Raw genomic sequence first — 24,059 nt, forward strand, 5'->3', positions numbered from 1 at the left:
ACCAAATGGTGGTCGTCGACGTCCACCTGGGCTACAAAAAAAAAATAAAAAACAAAGAAAAGACTACGAATCCGGACCCAACCACAAGATCGCGGAATAATGCACAGCATAGTGAATCCAGAAAGATCTTCAAGCTGCAAAACTACACCGACAGGTAAGAAACTATTCGATATATACAAAACTCAGTATCTCCAATATCCCAACAAGGTATTTAAAACACTTATGTTCACTCATAATATCTGGGTAATACACTTAGAGGTAGTCCTTCTAGCACATGAGGTACAACACCTCTCTATCTTTTCAAATAACATGCTTCTAAACAATTCAACATATTTGCATTAATGATGACTCCTCTATATACAAGCTGTCGACGCGGACGCGTTTCAACCATCAATTTCTTCTGGCCTCCTCAGGACAAGGGTAAAGCAAAATCTATAGGCTTGCAACACATAATTCAGACTGCTCTCTATCTCAAAACAGGTAATAATCCCTGTATCCAAGCGCCCTCAGTGCTCCGGGGCTGGCACCCTCGGCGGGGCTACCTGTATCTTACACGGTGCTGGCCGTATGATTCACCCGGTTCTCCGTTTCCCGTATGCCACCAATTATGCGTAGTCTGTCCACCTAAAATCAAGCAGTACGCAGCCTCACTCATTCCGTTAGCTCCCCGACTCAAAATCCACGTGTGCTGGAGTGGATATGGCATATCTCTGTGCGTCTTGCACACTAGGGGTCTGATTCACAAAGGGCCTCCGCACTTGTGGCTCCGGCCCTGCAGGCGTGGTGGAGTCCCTGCACTTGGGGTGGAATCTGTTGTGTGACTGGTATTTGTATAGCTCCCACCAGCCGTTTTGGTAGATCTGTAACGCTTGCACGCCATCTATTTGTACCTACACTTAGTTGAGGGTAAATCATGATGTGTGTCTGTGCTTTGCGCCGTGGCTCCTGGAGGCTGGAGTACCAGTCCCACGGAGAGAAGATAGCTGGGCTGCCATACTATGCCATGGACACGCAGAGCATGTGCTGTAAGTGAAGATACATGTACTACCCAAGGACGGGCCCTTGTCTAGAGCAGCAGGGTGTGTATTTGTTGTGTTGTTGCTTTGGCTCTGTGATAATTGTGAACATAGAAGTGCTTGGAGATGGCAGTTTGGTGTAAGTGCATGTGCACCTTTTGGCGGGGCAGAGGGTTCCCTAATTGTACTGTCGTGAGTGACACCAAACCTCTGGTAATAATAAAATGTCATGAACGTGGCGAAGGCGCCCAGACTCCTAAGAAGCTACAACACCTTACAGAGGGTAGAAAGGTGCTATGAGAATGCTGATCACATACAATCACTAGTGTATGAAGTCTTCTGGCACCCTGGCAAACCCAAAGCACCCAGGAGAGATGAGGTGCACACTTCAGAGGGTCTGACTTCTTTGCATGGAGTTATTACATGGTGTGACTTCTGTGCATGGAGTTATTACATGGTGTGACTTTTATGCATTGAGTTATAACATGGTGCGACTTCTGTGCATGACGTTATAACATGGTGTGACTTCTGTGCATGGAGTTATTACATGGTGTGACTTCTGTGCATGGAGTTATAACATGGTGTGACTTCTGTGCATGGAGTTATTACATGGTGCGACTTTTATGCATCGAGTTATAACATGGCACGACTTCTGTGCATGAAGTTATAACATGGTGTGACTTATGTGCATGGAGTTATTACATGGTGCGACTTGAGTTATTAAATGGTGTGACTTCTGTGCATGGAGTTATTACATGATGTGACTTCTGTGCATGGAGTGTGCACTCGTTGGTAGTTTACGAAGCTACCAAAAAGGCTCCTTATACCGGAACAAAGGAAAGGCAGCAAAAGTTTAGAATACATTAACTCAGTTAATTTCCTCTGTCTTAAAAATACCGTACTGTGTTCCCACAGCCAGTTAGGGACATGTCTCGCTGGTTCTGAAAGCAAGTCAGTGGCTGCCACTGACTCAAAGATCTCTGCATCTTCTTCAGCACACGCTAGAATTCTGGCCCTCACTTTGTCCTGGTGAAGAATGTCTCATCACGTGACCAGACAGAACAATAGATATGAAAATGATTATTGGAGAACAGACCAAGTCAAAATATCTTACTTGGGGGGCCTGCGGTGGGTATACATAGCAGCGAAGTGCTGGTCAGCGTGGTCCGCCCCTCCAGACATGGGACATGCTGCCAATCACAGGCACTTTAAAAAATGGAGAGAAAAATAGTTCTCTTTACCCATGCCTAGCTCTCCCGCAGTACCAATTCCAGAATGCCCTATACACTTTGTGTTCATTGAAGGCTGGGTTCCAGGGTTCAGGGCCTAGGAGATGACGCTCTGGGCAGAACGGGCTGACGGTGGAAAGATCTGCATGGTATTCCACTGAGGGGCGGGCTGGTCTTGGAGCAGTAGTGGTCTTTGTTAAATAGTACACCAGCTATGGGTTTTCTTTCATATTAAGCCCAAAATGTAAATGAAAACAAATTATTGCGTTCCAAAAATAATACCTTTGTTCGAGTAACATTGCACATGCCAACTTCTAGATCTATTGACATATGTTTCTGCTGCCTGGGCTCGGCCAAGTCTGCAGAGGTTTCAGAGTTTATCAAAACTGACAAGCAATGTGGCAATACTGAATTCTGAATTCTTCACTGTATTTCACCCTTACCCATTAATCCTGAAAAATTATGTTAACTCCTTTTTGGTTTGGGTTGTGACAGACAGATATTTCTTTTCTAATCTATGAAGAGTGCCCTTTGTGTTCACCCCCTTGAACTATTGTCTTTTTTCTACCAGCCTCTTTCCTCATTGGTGGGAGATGTTGTCAATCACATCTTAGCTTAGCCCATTTGGTCTCCCTCACTTAGTTGTATTGGGCATTTGGGTGTATTGTTCCGCCTTCAGTTAAGTGGTTGCAAAGCCAGAAGGACTTTTTCCATTTCTAACAAATACTTATTACATCGCATAGAGTTCTTTATGTCATTCATGTATTCTGTATCCCAATCAACATAAGCTTCTTACTTTTTTAGTGCAGCAGGTTTTTTTAGTCACTTTTGTCAGTGCTCAAGTTTTGAGGCTCACCCTGTCATTGCCTTTTCTTTTGCCCAACCTGAAGCTGGCTCCTCCCACAACTTCAGCGTCATCCTGGGATCAAGCCATCTCGATATGGAAAATAGAAAATCCAACATCGCCCCTCTCTCTTTCCCATGTGTCGCTTCTCCTTCCACTCTGGTGTCTGCTCGTGGTTGTTTCCTCCATTGCCCCTCAGTCCATCTGTCCAGACCTCCCTCTTGTTTCTCCATCTTTCCCCTCTATCGCTCCTCAGTCCATCTGTCCAGACCTCCCTCTTGTTTCTCCATCTTTCCCCTCTATCGCTCCTCAGTCCATCTGTCCAGACCTCCCTCTTGTTTCTCCATCTTCCTGTGTGTGTGTTGCTCCTTAACCCACCTGTCTGTAGCCCCTTCTGTTCTTCTCACCCACCCTCCCTCATTCCAATGTCTGCCACTTCTTCGTCTGGCCTTCGCCTGAAACAAAGGCCAGTCTATAATGAAGGTTCTGTTGCCTTCACTACAGCCCTGTTTTGTTTCTCTGTCAAGTGAAGGTTGGATGGCAAAGTGAGCCTTCATTATTGTCTAGCTTTTGTTTCTTGCATGTTTTTCTTTAGTGTTCTAATAATACTGTGTTTCTTTGTATTAACCCAGACCTATTGGCTTTGCTGATACTTGTTACAACCCGCCCATGTTTTCAATTAATAGCTTGCGTTGTCGTCTTCAGAAACCTGATGTCACAGCTCCCCTGAAAGAACACGAGCCCGGAGGGTGAAATTCTAAATGTTCATATGGCTCTGCACTTCAGGCCTCTTCGTTACTCAGCCCAAAATCTGGTGCCATGCTACCCACCTACAGCGCCCACCCCTGGTCGAAAGCCAAAAGAACAGAACAAACTTGAACCGAATGGGATTTACTGGCAATTCATAGGAAATTGTTTCTGTTTCAGGAGGTTTATCTGTATGCTCGACTGGATGAATGTAGTTGTATTTCTCATCCAAGTCTTTGCTGGCACCTAAAATGGAGTAATCTCAACTCCTTCTGCTATGAGTTGCCACCCCCCTCTATGGCACCCAAACCCAGCGTTTCCAGTTCTAGGCTTTTCTGTTACAAGTAATTATGGAGTTCCTTTGTCCAAATGGTCCAGCGGCAGCAGATCAGGACTAGAACTCCCAGAATACATTAGGTTGTCGTATGATGCGTCCAATGAAAGCCCGGGCCTAGGACTGAAAACACTGTGCGGCAGAATAGCGTACGGGTATTGTTTTGCGTTCGTAAGAACTGCCTACGGCAAGGCTTGTACTGCGTATGATCATAGTTTAAAAAAAAAAAAATTCTTTTTGAATGTTTGCACCCATTGCATATTTCAAAAATCTTGTATTTTTTCTGTTTATAATTTTAGAATTTCCACAGCAAGAGCACTGCAGGAAACAACTTTTTCTGGTTTTGGAGTCGCCAGCCATTCCACTTCAGAATGTTCTGACTTTTCAGTGCCTGCTCCGGCATTTCGGCAAAATCTGTGGCGAAGCAGATAAAAATGGACTAACTCCTCGCGCCATTGGTGAAATCTTCGGTGCCTTGATCTTTCGACTTCCTCGGTATGTAGACATTGTGCAGGGAGTCATTTGCTGTTTTTCATCCCTTCCATCTATCATGGGCACAAGAGTCCTTCTTCAGACCAGAGAATGTGGCTGCTTCAGTGCTGGGGAACACATGCTTTGTTTCAACAATACCCTGAAATCAGTATGGGGATGGGGGACGTCTGTTTGACATTTGAACTAATGTAAACTATAATATAGTCAACAAAGGAGTGCTTAGAGACTCCCTCTGCCATTGGGTATAAGATACCTTTCAGTAGGCCTGTGTGTGCTTCAACTATATTTAATTTCTGATGTTGGGCAAGATTTATGAATAAAGTATCTATTCTCTGATTAAAAGCAAGAGTTAAAAAAAAAAATTACTATAATAGATTACCCCTGAAAGAATATGAGGAGTGTAAGGTGAATTGTATTATTTTATCAAAGATAAAATTTATCACGAAAGAAATGTTAACAAACCGCTGTTTCAATAGTATACGTATGCTAGTTATACAGAAAACGACACTGTTATCAGCATGCAAGGGAAGGATCTGGAGCAAATCCCTAAACATTGTCTCTGTCCAGGCATTTATGACTGTTTTGGTTGGCTTTGTAAATATGGGGTACTTGTTTAGCACAGAACGAACCTAAAGATAGCATGTGGCAACATGTTTCGGCCAAAGCAAAATTATTTAAAGGTCTTCTTCAGTTCGCTGCTTATCTGATCACTTAACAAAGACGCATCATTAGATCCTAGTCTGAGTTCTAATTCTCATAGCAATAGACTGTTCAGGTTTCTGGTAACCTGTTTGTTAAGATTACCAGTCTTCTTTTTTTATTTTTAGTCCTCATTTATCCAATTATGCTTTAGTTTCAAAGAAGTAGGGCATAACCCAAACCAAAACGAGGTATTAATAATTCCCGGTCACTCCACAGAGGAGAGGAAGTTAAACATTAACCCGGGTCAGAGATTTTACCTCTTAGGCTGGGAAATGTCTCCTAATCTCTTACAGGCAGGTGCTATAGTTGAAAGTGGCCCAGCCACTAAAGCAACCTGTATTGCAAATTGTTAATCATTGGACCGTAACACAAGCAACAGAAGTGTACCCTAAGTACCAAAGAAATGTAATTCAAAAGAATAAGAGAAGAAGGACCTCTAATCCCAAAACAAGTAAAGAAAAGAGCAAAGTACAAGGTTTATGCAACTAAAGGTGCCCCTTAATGAGATCCTTTAGAAACAAATGTCTTAACCCAGCCATCCCAAATTTCCCAGAACCTATTTTCCTTGGTCTGTTTACTTCCCGGTCAAGTCGAGAGACTCTTTAAATAGAGTGAATCCATTCATCCTCAGTTGGGGGACATGGTAAAATCCACTTAACACACAGTTCCCTCCGGGCAAGCAGAATCAAAACAAAAAAAAGAGCTTTATGATTTTTTTGTTAGAGTTCGATTAACTACCCCCCCCCCTGGAAACACCCCAAAGATCACAGAGGGTGTAGTCAACTTAATCCCTTGACCCATAATACCTGATTTGGTCTTACCCACTTTCTGCCAGAAGGCCTGTATTGAGGGACACCGCCAAAACAGATGGACCTCAACTGCGTTGTCTTCACCGCTCTTCGGACATTTCTTAATCTCTCGACTCCCCATCTTTGATATTTTCTGTGGCGTCCAATATGCCTTATGGATTACCAGTCTTCTTACCAGTTTCCTTACAAGGTTGTTGGCGCATCTCTCTTCCTTTAGGGAGTCTATACACGTTTATACCCATGTCATTGTGGTGGATGGGGTTAAAAAGACACTTCTTGTGAATGCACCTCACACTTCATTTTGTTTTTCAGCTCCGAGGGCGGCCCGGATTTCTCATCGTTGGCCCTGGAGCTGTTGGTTGATACCAGGCAGTCGCAGCAAGGAAATCCTGCCCCAGGTAATGTGCAGGGAAAATTATTTTGTTCACATTCATAGCGCTTGTCACAAACAGAAAGAGCTGTGATCATTGGGTGCTAATTTGACCAATTCTTTGGCATTCATTTTACCGATTTGTGAGCCAGCTCTGTGGGAATTTGAACTTCCTACGCCTGATACTCCCAGATTCCTTTAGTGGGCACCAAACCCCCGCACTCTTTAATTGTTTATACATTTATTTGAATCCGTGCAATTAAATATTGCTAGCATGTTGTGACACATTGTTTACCTTGCATTCTCAAGCTTTATAGATTCAAAAAGAGAATTCTACCTTTAGGCTAAAAATGCGGTCGCTTACAGCTTATTCACTTTAGTAGGTTGGAAGACCACATAGAAAGGCAGTACTTAGTTTTAGGCAAAGATAATTGAGTTTTTCTCTTAAAAATTAAAGTACCTGTTTGTAAAAACTGGTGAAATATTTCTATAGCAGTTTATTCAAATTAAAACATTAATAACCATTGTAAAGAATGTGAAAGCGTTTGTGTTTGGAAGAAAATACGGGGTGAAGAGCGTGTATTGGAGGCACACCCAAAAAAATTGCTGTTCAATAACAGATGAGAATCTTAAAAAGTGCTTGGATTACCCAATTAGGGAACAGAGATTTCAGGTGACGGGTCAAACGATGCTTTCACGGGGTTGAGGCGCACAGGCTTGAAAAAGGCCACCACCCAATGAGGAAATATGAGCGATTGACAAAAAATTGCAATAGTGATCGTGCTTGGTCTGTTCTAAACGAAACGGCTCCCCCGCTAATGTAAATAACTTATTTTGATTGTAATAAATTTCTATAACAATTTCAATAAAACCCAAGTTACAGTTGTGGTCCTGAATCCGAAGGGAGATACAGTGACCAGTGAAGATAGCATTCAACTATGGTGAGAGAAGTTGACCTAACGGCTAGGGCGGTCGTCCTCGAATCTGGGGAACTGGGTTTGAGTCTCGGCTAAGACGCTGAAAATCCTGTGATTCTGGGCAAATCACTCAATCTCCCCGTGCCTAACAAAAATGAATGTGTCCTCATGGAATGCAACGGGTGCTATGTAAAGCGCTCGGATACCCGATTTGGGTCTAGTTCTAGATCGGGGGTCACAGCACCCAAACATTTCTCAGCACCCTGAAATATCTCCAGAACAGCACACCAGACCACAGGCTAAGTGTGCTATTCTAAATGGATCTTGTGGCCAGGAAACGATCTAGCGAGCTCTTCCAGACCCTCCCCCCGTCCCGCTCATGACCACCACGCTCAGAGCATTCCATTAGAGGAACCTTCTGGGGTACCTCCTTACCTATGAGGAATTTATACCAGGAAAATGGTGCTAAAAATAGTTTTGGAATGCATCCTTCAGTTTTCTCCAGCACCTCCAAATGTTAACAGTTTTGGGATATTTTTGGCCGCCATTCGCGCAGAGGCGTCAATACTAGTCTCACGGCTCTGCTTTCAGGCCAGTGTAAACATCGAAAACACTATTTAAAAAAATAGAGAATTTAGCAATCAGGTGCTGGGTTCCTTGAGAGGCACCGAGTCTGTATTGTAGGCTGGTGAGAACGCCTAGGTTTTTGTTTGCTTTGTAGAAGGGGAATTTTGTGTTTAAAGGCCTATAATCCTGAGAACTCTGAGAACAGGTTGACAAACCACATTTTTCGTTTGGATGGCCGTACACCAGCCTCTCGTGTCTTAAGGGTTCTGGGTCATTTAAACTAGAAATAGGGAAGTTCTCTAGATTTTGACCATGCGCTGAAGCTGCCCAGGCTGGTTTTGTCGAAACGTAACCACAGAGGAGCTAAATTATAGAATCACCTTAAATTCCTCTCGTAAAGACGTCTTTGAAAAATAAGCATCAGGTTTAGTCTCACCACATTTGTCAACAGAAAGCGCAGCCTGTGCAGTTTTTCAGTTTTATTCCAAAGCCGCTGCGAAAGAGGCACTTGCGTTGTCAAGTGGCACGTCCATGACATGAACTTTGCGTGGAATTCCTAACTTTGTATATTTGCTGACAAATTTAAGTGCTTGAACCGCAAACTATTCTGTAAACTAAAAATTGTATTATTTGTTTCAATTATTTAACCTTGATGCAGTTTCTGGTGCATCTGGATCAAATTAAAAAACAAATACAGTGCACTCTATGGAAACCATTGTGTTTGATATAATAAAATGTGAACTATGTGTCTGAGCAAAGTTTGTCATGTGTGTGAAAGCCCTGGAGGAAATACCATTCACTTCCTGAGCTGGTGACTATATGTCCACATGCCGCAACAGAAGAAAGATACCTTGACGCATGCATCGTCTGCTGCATTTCCTGTGTCAGAAACTACATTTCCTGTGTCAGAAACTACATTTCTGTGTTGCTATCACGCGAATAGACCGACCAAAATCTTTCAGCAAGCTTGAATATTGCTTTGACATTGCCCGCCGCTGTACAAATCTTTTTCACTATCCCCTTTCCAAAAAATTCCCTTGTGGTAGATTAAGTTTTTTTTTTTTTTAATATCTAGAGAATCTTTCTGTTTATATCTGTGCCTCAGATTTTTTTTCTGAACCTTCTTCCTGCCTCTTGCCCATCCCTGGATTCTGCCTCCCAGCATGAGTCTGCGCTTTACACCAAATTTACCCCTCTGTACAATAATACTGTCCCTCCAGTGAGACTTACCTTGTATCACAATTATGTGTAAATGATGTCATTGGTTTTATTATGTGTAGGACGACGTTACAGAAGTAAACTATCCAAGTTGGTTTGGTGAATAGTGAATCAGTGCGGTGAATAGTGAATCAGTGCGCTGTGAATATTTTGAATTTTATTATTATTATTTTAAATATTGTTTTTTTTTTTTTTTTTTTTTTTACAGCTTTGCCTCCCAAGCCATCAAAACCAAAAGCATCAACAAGCAGCATCTCAAATGGAAATGGCACAACGCTGCAAGAAGCGGAGTGGTACTGGGGCGACATTTCCAGGTAACGATACTTCTTTGGGTTCTGGGGGGCGGGGGGCTGGTCATTAGTCCATTGTAGGAGGGCGGGTTCTTGATAGGAGCACGCATGCTTGAGATGTCACTGGGCCCAGGAGAAGTCGTATTTCAGTTCAAGATGCAGCAAGTCAATTATTACATTTTTACGTGTCCTGGGTGACTGAAGGCTGCATGTCCCTAGAGCGCTCTTTGCATCTCTGGGCTTTGATTTATTAAAATGTGAGAAGTTATTTTATTGGGAAAAAAAACCTCAGGAATCAAAACCTTTGGGGGTACAATAACCAGTAAAGGAAAACCTGGGTACATGAACTGGCAAAAGTCATTGCAAGGGTTAAACTAAAGTAAGGATAGACTGAGTTACGTGTTAATGGTGAGTGAAAAGATGAGCTTAAGAATAGGTTTATTTTTTTAGGCCTCCTGTATAGCCTCTCAAAATTCTGCCACTTACACTATCCCTTTACCTTACCCTACATCTTATCCTCCCTACAATTCTTACACATTTGTCGTCCTTACCATTAATTTACCAGGTGTTCATCGTAAGTCCACGAGGGCCGGATCTGTGCCAGATTTGCCATATAGCCACTTGCTGTGTAAATGCTTGTTGTTTAGATTAATTGATGTAAAATAATCTCAACTGGATATCCTGAAAAGTTGGTATGGATTTGACCAGCCCAGTCCTACGTTGAGGTAAAAAATTATCATCGTTTTCCTAAAAGAAAAGCCAACCTCTGGTTACCGTGTGTCGAACAGCTGCCTTCCTCGTGTAAAATCGTCCTTCCTCATCTGCTATGGGCAGTGGACCAGACTCTGGTAGGCCCCGCCCCCATAGACCTAAAGGGACAAATCACAGCTGTCGAAGAAGAGGGAGCAGGGATTGAAGGCCTCTAGGGGTACAGGAGGTTTCTTTGTTGCTTTTGGTGTTCATAAATTCATGCATGTATTTTTTTCACCTTGTATATCCAGGGAGGAAGTGAATGACAAACTACGAGACACCCCGGATGGAACTTTCCTTGTTCGCGACGCCTCCAGCAAGATTCAAGGAGAGTACACTCTCACACTTAGGTAAGATTGAGCAGAGATACGCAGGGCTACTGGAATTATGCGATTTTGCTTCTGCTGCGTTTTCCTTATAGTTATGGATTTGCTGCATTTGCTACATAATCCAACACCTGCTGCATATTGTGCAGATTTTAACCAAAAAATGATTTCTTGCTCGGTGTGATCAAAACTCACATGTCCACCGCTGAAATTAATTTCATAGTTCCCTATACTAATTCAACACTAATCCTTTTTCGGTTCTGGAGTAGTGTGCTACTTGTCGAAAAAGCGTGTCTACAACTCGTCAGGGGTAGTAAGCGATATATAATGCAATTAGAATTACGTGCTAGAATTGCAAATTCCTGTGGGGACTGTGGCACGCTGCAGCCCTCCTTGCATCAAAAACATTCTTTTTGTGTGTTTGTTGTCTACAACGCCTAGCCTGTCGCTTCCAGTGGTTTTCAAGGGACAGAGCATTGTTCAGTGTGAACTATTCCCACTGGCACTGCCCAGCTAACCAGTGTGTGCCATCTGAAGCTTGCACCGCTGTCCCCCTTTTCTTCCTGTAGGTTGAGTGCCTCTGCATACGCTTGTATCTGACCCCAATTACCTGTAGCGTGAGTTTCTAGAACTTTTTATCAAAAATCTATTCACTTTTATTGTGTTTCAGAACACAGCCACATCTAAAGCTACTGTGTGGTGTGCTTCGTGACTGCCATGTCGCCATTTTTGGTAGGACGCGCACCAAAGCGTGGTGTAGGTTTGCAAATTGAACCTACTCTGGTCCCGTTGTAAAGATGTCACGATGGCCCTCTGCCACTATTACTGGTTGGATCAAGCTTAATAGCCAATCTTTGATACACATCCGATCAGGGAGGAAAGGAAAGCGCTAAGTGGTAGAATTGCTGTGCCGGCAGGTTGTGTACAGTACAGCCCATGGCAGGAGATACCCTCACAAGTCTGCTGCTTCCTGGTCCCTAGAGGACCTGTAAGGCCAAAAGATATCTTCTTGTTCTTGTTTGATCGAGTTAGTAGCTACCAAGAACACCAAACCACCACTGTTTCAAATGTTAATATGTTTTTGCTCGTGTGAAAGAATTGAATTTACTTTTTATATTTCTTACAAATACATTTTACTCCAAACTTGCAGAATTTGGGAGTTAAAATATTCCCCCCTCAGAACCTTGCCTGGATCCCTGCAGCGTTGGATTAGACCTTCCTTCCACTGCTATTATGTCTATCAGTACAGATCTTTGAACTTGTATCTGTTGTCCAAAAGCATCCTAGCTCGGGAAGTAAAATTTTGAGCGGGAGGATGTTTTAGCCCGGCAACATTTTTTTCCATCAACGAACAGGCGTTGAGAGACTTACGACTGAGGATTTTGAGTAGCCTTTTAAAGATGAGTAAGGATGGTGCTTGTTTTATAGAATAAGGAATTTATTTGTCCAGGGTCACTCACTGTGTCGGATGAGGAAGCCGGGATAAGTACTGTTTCCTTGAATTGAAGGTCAACTATTTTATCCAGTAGACCTTTCCCACGATCTTCTCGAGTGGTTGCGGAGTCGTCATCTCTCGCACACCAACCTGCCTTGTGGCGGGACGAACTACAGGAGATGTGCAAAAAATATATTCCTGTTGTGTTGTAGACACAATTTAGTGAATTTATATATTAAAAATGCACCTGTCTTCACATTAGTTTCTGCATCAGCTGAGAGAAATTAGAACCCAAAGCCCCCCCTCCCCCCCACAAAAAAAATACTGTGATGTCTGAGAGAGGAAAATTCCATAAAATGTTCACAGCTTTCATGAACTCCACTTTCAGTAGAGATTTCCATCTTGTCAGCTGGAAAGTTTAATGTTTTTTTTGTTATTTGATTTTCCGTGAAGCTCAATCCTTTGAAGGGAGCACGCCAGCCTGGATTTGGTGAACATATATATTTTACTTTGGTTTTCCTGTGCACCTGCGCTAACCACACACACACATGCCCTGACCGCCTGCAGTAAAACGTGTTTACAAATGGATGATCTATGTACACGTGTGTCCTGATGCACTGAACGTGAGCTCATACGGAGGGCCCACTGCAAAGGGTGCTTTTTATAGCTTAAAACTCCTCAACAAAATCAAGCCCTTCCTCCCGCCTAATGACCTAAAAACGGCAAAACAAGCACTGGTTCTGCCCAGACTAGACTATGGTAATGACACACTCACAGGAGCTGCTAAAGCACACGCTGCCCCCCTGAAAGCCACCCTAAATACAACAGCAAGAATGGTCACAGGGGCAAAGAAACAGGATAACATCTCCACCGCACTCCAAAATCTAAGGTGGCTACCAATCGAAGCACACTGCTGTTTCCAAACTGCCTGTCTCACCTGCAAAGCTCTACACACTGGCAAACCAGATTATTACGCAGCTAAACTCACAAAAGCAGACCGGTCGAGAAACCTATGAAGTTCAAACACACTTCTTCGTACCCCCCTTCCCCCCCCCCACCCACCAAAAGACAAAGAGCCGTCTCCTGCTCTTTCTCGGTCAACGCCCCCAAAATCTGGAGCTCTCTCCCAGTACACCTTAGAACCAACCCCTCCTTCACGGACTTAGAGACAGCTAAAATAATTTCCCCTAAACCAGCACGATTATCTCTCCAGGAAATGATCTATTCTGTCGCACCATGGAAACTCCACCTAACGACATTTTACCCCTTCCACAAGCTCTACACAACTTGACGCTCAACTCCACAATCATGATACACAATCGCTGAATAAGAATGACGTAGCTTTTGAAACTGTTATCTTTTTATTGTTCTGAGATTGACTGAAAATGTGTCTAGACTCTTAAAATTTTATTTTTATTGTACATTTTTTTGTCTTATAATTACCTCATCATTGCTGTGCAGCGCTTTGATACCCCTCGGGTCTTGCCAGCGCTATATAAAACTACTAAAATAAATAAAATAGAATACTTTTGGCATGTGCCCAAATATGCAAAACTACATTTTCTTCGAACCTGCAACGATCCCAATTGTGAAACAGACATTATTCATACTGCATTCATTGCATTTTATTTTGTCATATGCAATCGTACCCTTTGTTGAATCTCGCCGTGCGTAACCTTTGTCATTCCTTACGATATGTCTCGTAACCCTAGTTCAGAATTTATTCTGAATATATTGTCGGCAGCCTCTAATACAGCAGGCTGTAGTAATCGAAAATTTGTTGGCAAGTATCGAGAAATTACTGGCTCACATTCGAGCACATCGGAAGTTACACGGACACTCGTGTGGCTGACTGAAAATAAAATATTTATTGCTAAACTAGTATGATTGTTTACTGCCCCAACCACCAGATGATGGTGACCGTATCCACAGAATGTCAATGCACAACAGGTTCACACGCAAAACTATTACAGGTAAGTAACTCGTTTATACTGTGGTACTTTTAAAGTGAAGTACAAAAGTACAAAACATAATTGCCGTACTCGTTTTTGGAACTGTGACCTGCAGGCAGCTGAGAGACCTGAAGGATTGGATACCTTCTCAACCTGGACCCAGACATCACATTGATGCAATCCATCCCCAAATCCTCTGACGCTCATTGGGTGTCACCGAGCCATCAGCCGTTAAAAGAAAATTTGAACTTGAGATCTTGCGAAATTGCAAGTATAGAAATGTTTCGTTGGAAGACCTGGCTGTTTAAGCAGACAATCTCGACATCTCTATCTGCTCAGTGCCGGGAAGCCCTTTTTGAGTAGCTGCGCGCTTTGTAAGACGATATAATAATAATATTAATTATCTGCCTGGTGGGCCAAGCCCTTTCTTGGACACCGCTCTGGTGCAACATGTGCACCACATGCAGCTGAAGCCAGCCCAGACCAAAGACAGAACCAAAAGCCGTACCCTCTCTGTACCGAGGCTGCAGCAGAAGCGATCGTCTGCAGTTCCAAGTAGCAGTGGTATTCTGCTATTTTAAACAACAACGGTCCCTAGAAAGTTCAAGATAGGAAAACAACGGAATGAATATAGACTGTCAGTACTATATTAAGCGGACTTGTCCAGTTGGACAGAGGTCAAATATATACTTATAAGCAGATAAACAATAGTTTAAACATTGATACATAAAGTGGGACACAAACCTGTGTCCTATTTGACCAACCCAGAAAAATACAAAACAAAACAACAGGGGGCTCAGGCAAAGCTCATGGTTTGTTGTAAAGAAACAATAAACATTTTCAAAGAAACAAATCGCGTTGAACACCTTTACAATTTCTAAATGAATTATTTAAGACGTATAAGGTGTTTTTAAAGTGTCGACGGCGTTTCGATCCATTGGGGGAATACAAGGATCATCATCAGGACAACAAGTAATATGCCTGTATAGTAGAGCCTGAATAACCTGGGACAAAATTAGTGCAGTGATATTCTGCGGCACAGACACTTGTTTCTGGTCATTTTGCTTTTGACAGGGAAGAGAAACATCCAGGCGACTACTAGTTTGTAATCTGCATTGCTTTTACCAGAATTCATAACTATAGCATTGTACTTTTCTTTTCTGAGTGGGACTAGTTCATTGTTTAAGGTTTTTCCGTATTTGTCTCTAGTCGTGATTTTGTAGTCGCATGCCTCCCTCTCCATCACACAGGTGCTGCACTCTAAGACAAAAACATGTCATTCATGGTCACAGCAAACACCACACTCTTCCAACCATGTACGCCTCCATGATGTAGCTTGCTACCGGTCAGTTGAATCAGCAGACTCAACTGCATAATCTCTCAATGGGGCACAGCTCTCTTGGATCTATTTGCCACCCAGCACAACGCAAAATGCCAAAACTTCGCAAGCTGGCATCCCCATTGGGGATCTCTAGGGAATGCACTTGAATTCCAGAAACAAGGAAAAGCTGAGCAGAGCTCAGTGGAGACTCCCTTAGCACGACGTGCGGTAGAAAATCTGAGGGACTAGAGCTCCTTTCAGGAAGGTTCCAGAGGGTGGTGATAGCTGATTGGTTGTTCACTAGAGTTTGGTCCTCATTACAAAAGGACCTGGATATGTTACTAATGTGAGGCCTTTGGCCTATCTCTCTATATGTCTAGTGAGACATTACTTTTCTTGTGTACCGGGGACTCCCATCCCGACGACGGGGAATGATTGAGGCATGTGAACCTATGAAAGATACCAATACTGGATAACTGCAGTTACAGGTAAGTAACGCATTTCTTAGGCGCCTTGCAATGGAGTATGAGCGCTATATAAATGCTACAATACCCTTGCTAAGTGCCTTAAGAACTGTATTAAAGACTCCATGTTGTAAAGCATCCCAAAGTCTGCTGTCCACACGTCCCAAGACAATCCTGCATGCACGCCGCCAGAAGCTGCCTTACTGTGTCTGGGGCCTAGTGCTTTTTTCTACAAATTCTAACTTCAGTTAGTAAACAAATTGTTACAGACTTGGGATAACAGGGTGTGGTCTTGAGAAATTAAGTCAAAGAGAGATCTCGAAAACGTAATAAAATAGTCTGAGTGTGAAAACTCTTACAAGCCGTTTTCACTTTACAGGAAAGGCGGGAACAACAAACTTATCAAGATATTCCACCGCGAAGGGAAGTATGGATTTTCCGAGCCTCTGACCTTCTCGTCTGTTGTAGAGCTGATTAATCACTATCGACATGAGTCGTTGGCGCAGTACAATGCTAAGCTGGATACCAAACTTCTGTACCCCATCTCCAAGCACCAGCAGGTGAGACGAGGCGGCGTGGTTAATGTCAACTCAATCAAATCTGCTTTTATTTTCCACGGTATTTCTGCTTTTATTGGGACCATCACTTCGGTGTAGTAAATCAACGCTGTTCTCTTCAGCCAGACCTGCATCGCTAACAATCACCGACAATAGGTGTTGTAGAATATTCCTTTGTTTGATGATGTCAACTTGGGTTTTGAGATCTTTTGTGACATCATTGTCCGGCAGTCCATTTAGCCTCTTAGTTATTGTTCAAAGTCTTTCAAAACTCTGCTTTTAAAAGGAGAATGGTTGTTTTTTTCCTTTTTTGGGAAATGCAATTTGATCCATATTTGTTACAAACATTTAATTTTGTTAGTTAAGGAAATTAAGAAAATATTATGCAAAAATACCCTTAATTTGGTATATGTATTTAATCTAATTGAGCAATAGTCCTTACTATTCTGGATAAAAAACCGTATGCATGCCTTGACGGATTGACTGTAATCCTGGGACAACCCATGGGTTTTTACTCTGTAGGCTGTTACTTCAAAAATGTTCAGAAAATTCTGACTATCACAATTCATGATGCGGACAGTATCCATGAACAAACTTTTCGGTCAGTTTTAATGCAACAAAAAACTACAATTAGTACATTTGGCTCGTTCGGTCCCATGATTTGTGTCTATTTGTTAAGAAAGTCTCATTCTAATGTTTCCAAATAGTTGGATATAAGGGACCGAAATGAGTCATACTCCAGCAGTTGGTCACTCGGCCGTCCAAAACATTCAAGTTTCCTTAGTTTTTAAGTTTTTGTAATACTTTATAGAACAGTACTGATCAGAGATTGTTTCTTTGTGAACAAGGGTGGGGCGGCCTGAGAGATAGTTCACAAACCTAACATGTTTCCGCAAGAATCTGAGATGAGATGATTGGAGGCTTAAGCTATAAACCGGTTCCTTCTTCCACCTTGTGTCATTAACACGTACATTTGTCCTTGTTCTCCACAGGAGCAGGTGGTGAAAGAGGACAGCGTGGAGGCTGTCGGAGAACAGTTGAAAGTCTATCACCAGCAGTACCAGGACAAGAGCAGAGAGTACGACACCTTGTATGACGAATATACAAGGACTTCACAGGTACGACCGGCCAATCGTTCCTTCGCTTGCGTGTCCGCGGGCGTGCAGTGCTAAGATACCAGTGGAGCTCTGCGGCCTACAGGGGATTGCTCACCATTACCCATAACATTTATAGTGCATACCTTGTATCATGCTAATTTCAAGCAGTTTGTTTGTGGGCGGTGGTACCCGAGCAGTAGCCTCTTGATTTGAAGATCAGTTTTTCAGACGCAGAGATGTACAAAAATTGAGTTCAAAAGAAAAACTAAAGACAAAAAATTAGTCCTTGCGGGAGAAGATTTCTTATTCCGAAGACAGACAGAATTCCCAAATTAAGTAAAACTGAGCCTGGATAAAAAATAATAATTAGATAAGGGAAGCCATTAGACTTGAGGTTGAGAGGCCACTCACTTAAAAACTACTATTCGACAAACCAAAAATGCAAAAAAGGAAGAAAAAAGGTGAGATCATACCATCGATACTTGTACGGAGCCTTCTCATTTCATGCCTCGTATTACTCATATTCTGTTAACTTCGTATTGTGTACCCGCATCCTGCAGTCTACCTGCCGGAGAGGATATGGCTAACATCGTGTTCTATACACAGTTTACATTTGTGGGACAAGTGGCCCTGCAGGACCCAGGCTCAGCAAACACATGGCGGTAATTGGATATTTTACATCATGTTGATGACCATGCAAAACTGGCCAATGAGAATGCTCCTTTGGATGAGTCATTTTCTACAGACTACTCTATCATGTCTCAAGGGTACTTTTATTGTTCTTTGCATGGTGAACGCTCGTGCAAGGAGTGAGATGTGATGTTCACAGTAACTTGTTAGCCAGGTATCTTGGTGGTGGGGGCTGCCTGCTCAGCTGGGGTCTTATAGTGGAGACAAGCCTGAATCCTGACGCCTTGATCACCTCTAGAAGAGGTGACTGAGGCGTCTGCGTCAGTGCACACATACTTTTCTAGTAAATTTACCTTTGCTTGTGTGATTAGCCACAAATTAATATTAGCCGGATTAACTTACTTAAGCCTGCACCTGTGTCTCGGCTTCCCGGTTATTCCTTAAATCCACATTTTTTGAAGTTGTATCCAGTGGTTTCCCTGAATTTTATGCATTAAAATCTGCACATGAAATCCCAGACGCAGTCCTATTCGTTTGTGTGATATGCACTGCGAAGGTTTGTGAGGGGCATAAAATCAACATAGAGGCTGATGGTGGCGGTGAATGCAAAAGAGAAGGAGGGAATGTACTATGCTTCTGCTTCTGTATTTGCTCTTGAGAGCAAATCAAGAAAAATGTCAGAATAATTTTTAGGATTTTTATATACCTATATTTTTAAATGGAAAAATAGAAAATATAAAGAAAAATGCAAAACATGAAATAAGATAGAATTGGAATTATGTTGAAATGAACTTAGCAAATTCCAATGAAGTAAATAATTTTTAAAAATAATGCATACAATGTGTCTTAGGGATAGAAAGAAAAAAGACTATCTTACATGAAAGTAAAACTTAATCATAACTGTAGAGGAGTCAATTGCAGATGATCTCAAACTTGTGATCATTTTTCAGTGGAGAGAGAACCCTGCCCAACCCTCTGGTCCTTATCACTTTCTAGGGCCAAAAAATGTCTCTTTAGTAGCCAGTAATATTCCATGTATCCATTACTTTTTCAGGAACTCCAGATGAAGCGCACAGCCATCGACGCCTTCAACGAAACCATAAAGATCTTCGAAGAGCAGTGCCAGACGCAGGAGCGGTGCAGCAAGGAATACATCGAGAAATTCAGGCGGGAGGGCAACGACCAAGAGCTACAGAAGTAAGGACCTGCTTTCGATGGTGCAGATTGCTGAGCCGGGCGTCAACTCTAGCCCATACTTATACTCTCCACCAAAGATTAGAGCATGCAATAATGTTAACATCTCCATAATGTTAATACCCATAGAAGGTCTACGTAAATAAATATGCGCCTGATTAAAAAGTTTGAGGTTTCCTTTGGCACCCCTCATTACAGAGTTGGATTAAAGCACACAAGGTAGATTTTACTGGCGCATTTTTCATTCCCAGTTTCAGGGAGCGGCCATTTCTAATTCCTGCGAGTAGTACCCAAGGTTCTATTCTGGGAAGGTCACAGTTACCCGAAGAACAGGTTAAGCATCTACAAGCTGGACAGACAGGCACGAATAGTGTTAAGGGTAACGGGAGGGATAAATAAGGATACATTTAGGTTTACAGGCAGGGTTATGGGGAGCGGTCGGGTTAGAATTACATTTAGGTCGAGAGTGATAGATAAAATCGTACTAAACGTTGTTTCAAATCAAATAGATCAAACTAATGTCTGTAACAGTGTAAACTAACATTTTTAAACTATTGCAACAGAACATTTTGCCTCGATTAGTTGCCTTTCTGTGCAATTCCTTCAAACAATTCTCATAAAATCCTTCCTAAACCTGTGGATCTGTCCGCTTTTTAATGATTTCCTTCACACTCTTTATTTTGTTTTTAATTTCTATTCCTCTTTTATCCTCCTGTTGGCACGTCAAAGATATGCTTCGTGTTTGAATGGCGCTTTGTATTTAAAACATTTAGTTGACCATTTTTTAATTCCTTTTTGTGGCATCTTCAGAATTCTAATGAACTCGGAGAAACTGAAATCGCGCATTATTGAGATACACGACAGCAAGATGAAGCTGGAGCAAGACTTGAAGCAGCAGGCGACGGAGAATCGAGAGATCGACAAGCGGATGAACAGCTTGAAGCCCGACCTTATGCAGCTGCGCAAGATCCGCGACCAGTACCTGGTGTAAGCCGTCTTTCATCGATTAATCTACCACCTCTCACCAGTTCAGCCACTTCCTTTGTGACCTGACATGAGTGTTTTGGTTAAGATCTTAGTTTTTGCCGCATTGGTTTATGTTTTGTCCATTAGCTTCATGAACCTCTCTGTGTGTTGACGGTACGATGCTGCAGCCAGGGTTATGGCTTCGACATATGGGCTCCATCGAATATCTGTGCAGTGCTATTAATTTTCTGCCACAGGGTACAGGTTCTACAGTAAGCAATGCACATGTTTTTACAAGATGCAATGATGTTAGAAGGAAACCATATATCAGAACTTGAGCTCTCCATTCAGAGATCATTATGGGCTATATTCGTAAGATAGGTTGTATCGAAGCAAGACAACAAACGTCCCCATAAGCCCCTTGGGGCCTAATATATTATGATTCTCTTTGCAAAAAGTGGTTGCAATTTGAACAGTATTTTATGAACCGGCTTATGTACTGATAGGTCAGTGCATAAAATATGGAATCGTCAGGGGTCGCAGAGGAACCTGCCCAATTAATATTCATTAGACAGGTTGCATTTTTCAACACCCTTTGATTGGCTGCAATCATGAGGGGTATGGTGGCCTACGATGATTAACAGACCACCATCCCTATAAGTGCATTACACCCATGTTCATGGCCACTAAACGAAACCGCGGTGCTTATTAAAAAATATATGGTTTCCTTTTTGGTACAGACTGCCCAAAAAATTGCTTTGGGCAAGGGGTCGTAAAGGGACCCCTTTTCTTAGCGAATCAGGTGCAAGAGGAGTCGAATCAGGGGAGAGGAGCGAATCAGGGGAGAGGAGTTGGCCTAACGGTTAGGGCGCCCGACCTTGGACCTGGGGAACTGGGTTCAAGTCTCGGTAATGACGCTGAACTTCCTGTGATTCTGGGCAAATCACTTAATCTCCCAGCGCCTAACAAAAAATGAATGTGTGTCCTCGTGTAACGTAACTGGTGCTATGTAAACCGCTCTGATACCTGATTGGATTCGGGTCAAGTTCGCGCTATATAAAACTCTGCAAAAAAAAAAAACTATTCAGGGATCAGTTACTCACCAATGATTTGCGATCGCATTTGCAGTCGTAAACAATATATTCATTTCATTCGAATTGAGAAACAGTAGGCTGCATCCCCTCACGCCCCCTCCTATTTGCGCTTCGGGAAGGATTTCTAAAGTCCTTCTTTGAGCCTGAGCAGAATTTTCAGACTTGTACACAGGTTGTGTGGTGCAAACCCTCTGATTTGGCGAATTCCAGGGTTTACAGTCTCCAAAAGGCTCTGTGCATGAGGCATACCAAATTTACTAAAAGAAAGCCTAGAACGAGAAACGTGGTGACAACTCGACATGGAACAAGCTTGTATCCATACATGTATGCATGTCTCTTTCATCTCACATCGAATATTGAATTTGTTTCTCGTAAGAACGCAACAGGTGATTGTGTTTCAAGAGATATTAGCTTAGAGAACTCTGCACTTGCAAAAATGCCTGAATTGAAAACTCCAAGCTGTCCTGTTTCTTTCCAATGTCGGATGAAGTTTCATCCCAGAGCCAGCTGGAGTATTTTTCCGAGCTCTATGCGTAGTGTAATACCTGGGGGTTGGCAGGTAAGCCACATTTTCTGTAAACCTGGGTGTTGCGTGGCATAGGCTCCCTTTTGAACTTTTTTCGAGTTAATGTATGTTTTCTGTGGCCTTCTGTGTGCCTCAAAATAGGCAGAGACCTACAAAACCTGTCTTGGATACAGATACCATTTTACGTGCACAATTACTACAGATCACATCTACTCGCTCGTCAGACATATTTACTGATGCACATGGGCTGCAAAATACCATCAGACACTCACAAAAGTGACAGAACTCCAGACAAAAATACGTAAAATAGTTTTTAAAATAGAGAAATGTGCCCTTCTCTACAAACTTGGAGAAATACTGACACCTTGTGGTCAATGCGTGAGTTGCAGTTAGAGTGTTACAACTTCTATTTGTTGGTTGACCGTTTTCCTATTTCATATGAGCTGCTCGATTATGTTTTTAAATTGTTTTCTTTTTATTTTGTTTGTTTTTCGCAGCTGGCTGAATCAGAAAGGCGCGAGGCAGAAGAAAATCAATGAATGGCTAGGAATCAAGAATGAGACAGAGGAGTAAGTTCTTTTGTTTTTTATCTGTGATTTGTTCGAGTTTGCTTTACCTTTTTATTTTTCTGACACAAAGTTCATATCAGAATATATGTTCCATTAATTTATTTCCAGTTCAAAATGTGGTAGGTTCCTGCCAAATCCTAAACACTATCTTGTCTGCATCTCTTTTTAGAACTCTTCCAAATGTGATCCTGATGGTAAAAAGCTGTCTTCTAGTTTCCGTTTTTAATTCAAGCTCCCCTTTACCATCTCTTGGGCAGTGTACTCTAACTTTACCATCCCGGGTGGCATTTCACCTCCCAGTCCACGGGTCCAACTTCCTATTTCCAGAGCCTGGGTGTCATCCACCCCGTCTGGAGTTCCCAGAAGTAGTTCCCACTCTTTGCTTTGCAGCCTGTGGGGCGTTTCTGAACCCCCTGCAGTTTCTGGGGTGGTTCCTGCTCCCACAGTCGTATATTTTACAGACCCCCTGCCCATGGTGCGCACCCTCACCCCATTGCCATCGGTGTGGGCTGTTTCCTGCTGCATGCTGACCCGTGAAACACAGTTGTTGAGCAAGTGTTTGTAGCCCCTGTTATTACAGATTTTTCTTGCATTGGAGTAGGGAGCGAGCATATGTGAAAGGGAGTATGACAAACAGTGTCGTTTCCGGGACCCAACACTTATTCAGTGACTCTCGTAAGCTTTGGTCTACGACATTGGCCGTGCTGTGTTTTTTTTCATAGTTTTAATCCAGCGATTGCTCCTTTTCTAGCCAATATTCCCTGATGGACGAGGAGGATGATTTGCCTCACCACGAAGAACGGACCTGGTACGTGGGGAAGATCAACCGTGAACAGGCGGAGGAGATGCTCGCTGGCAAGCGTGATGGCACATTCCTGATACGAAAGAGTAGGCTGAAGGGCTGCTACGCCTGCTCCGTTGTGTGAGTGACAGCGCTGGGCAGACAGTGCCTCATCAGTGCATTTAATCCACTTATATCTGTCAGACATCATTGCTTAGAAGTGGTAAAAGCCATTGCCTTGTTGTCATCCTGATATCTGAATTTGGTTAATTTTAACACGTATTAGAAGATTGGAATGTTAGAAGCTCCGTTGCTTCGGGGCTTCTAATGGTTGGTTGAAGCCCGGAGCTCCAGCATTCCAATGTTTGTTCAAAGCTGTTGCTGTAAACAAAGGCCTCACGGAGCCGGAGGGTATCTCAATCTCCTTGGGCTCCGTGCGACCTTTCCTTTAGTTGTTAGAACAATCTGCCATCTAGTGGCATAATGTTCTAATAGCCTTTCAGCCCTCCACAGCTGGGCTAACCTGACATTAAAGTCCCGCTCCCTTGTTAAAGGCTCTCGCCTCGGGCCTTTATTGCTGGAGCGGGCCTTTAATGGCCGGTATAGCACACTACGGTGGGCTATAAGGCTTTAGAAGACCAGGGCGATTTCCCAATCAAGAAGAAATTATTTGTTAATGGGGGTCTGAATAGGTCTGGCTTGATTACACACCAAACTCAAATGCATAAAATGTTCGAATGTTGACTCTCCACCTGGTGGAATATGTAAACGTGGATGAAAAAACATTTCCTCGTTGAGACAATATTTTTGACTGTAGAGAAACCCCTTCCTCCTTCACCACCATTATGTTTACATTCCTTAG

At 42.7% G+C, this 24,059-nt stretch overlaps 1 protein-coding gene across 1 annotated transcript in view; it reads left to right on the forward strand.

Annotated features, from left to right (window-relative positions):
* PIK3R2 (phosphoinositide-3-kinase regulatory subunit 2) overlaps nucleotides 1-24,059 on the forward strand; it is a 138,677-nt gene that overhangs the window by 107,623 nt on the left and 6,995 nt on the right. Inside the window, exons 6-15 of the mRNA XM_085638687.1 lie at nucleotides 4,470-4,665; nucleotides 6,486-6,571; nucleotides 9,454-9,559; nucleotides 10,537-10,635; nucleotides 16,163-16,343; nucleotides 17,333-17,458; nucleotides 19,122-19,264; nucleotides 20,072-20,248; nucleotides 22,345-22,416; nucleotides 23,168-23,338. Coding sequence (XP_085494813.1) covers nucleotides 4,470-4,665; nucleotides 6,486-6,571; nucleotides 9,454-9,559; nucleotides 10,537-10,635; nucleotides 16,163-16,343; nucleotides 17,333-17,458; nucleotides 19,122-19,264; nucleotides 20,072-20,248; nucleotides 22,345-22,416; nucleotides 23,168-23,338 — 1,357 coding nt within the window. The remainder of the gene's footprint in view (nucleotides 1-4,469; nucleotides 4,666-6,485; nucleotides 6,572-9,453; nucleotides 9,560-10,536; nucleotides 10,636-16,162; nucleotides 16,344-17,332; nucleotides 17,459-19,121; nucleotides 19,265-20,071; nucleotides 20,249-22,344; nucleotides 22,417-23,167; nucleotides 23,339-24,059) is intronic.

This window comes from Triturus cristatus, chromosome 12 (genome assembly GCF_964204655.1).
Source record: "Triturus cristatus chromosome 12, aTriCri1.1, whole genome shotgun sequence".
In the NCBI taxonomy this organism is placed as follows: domain Eukaryota; kingdom Metazoa; phylum Chordata; class Amphibia; order Caudata; family Salamandridae; genus Triturus; species Triturus cristatus.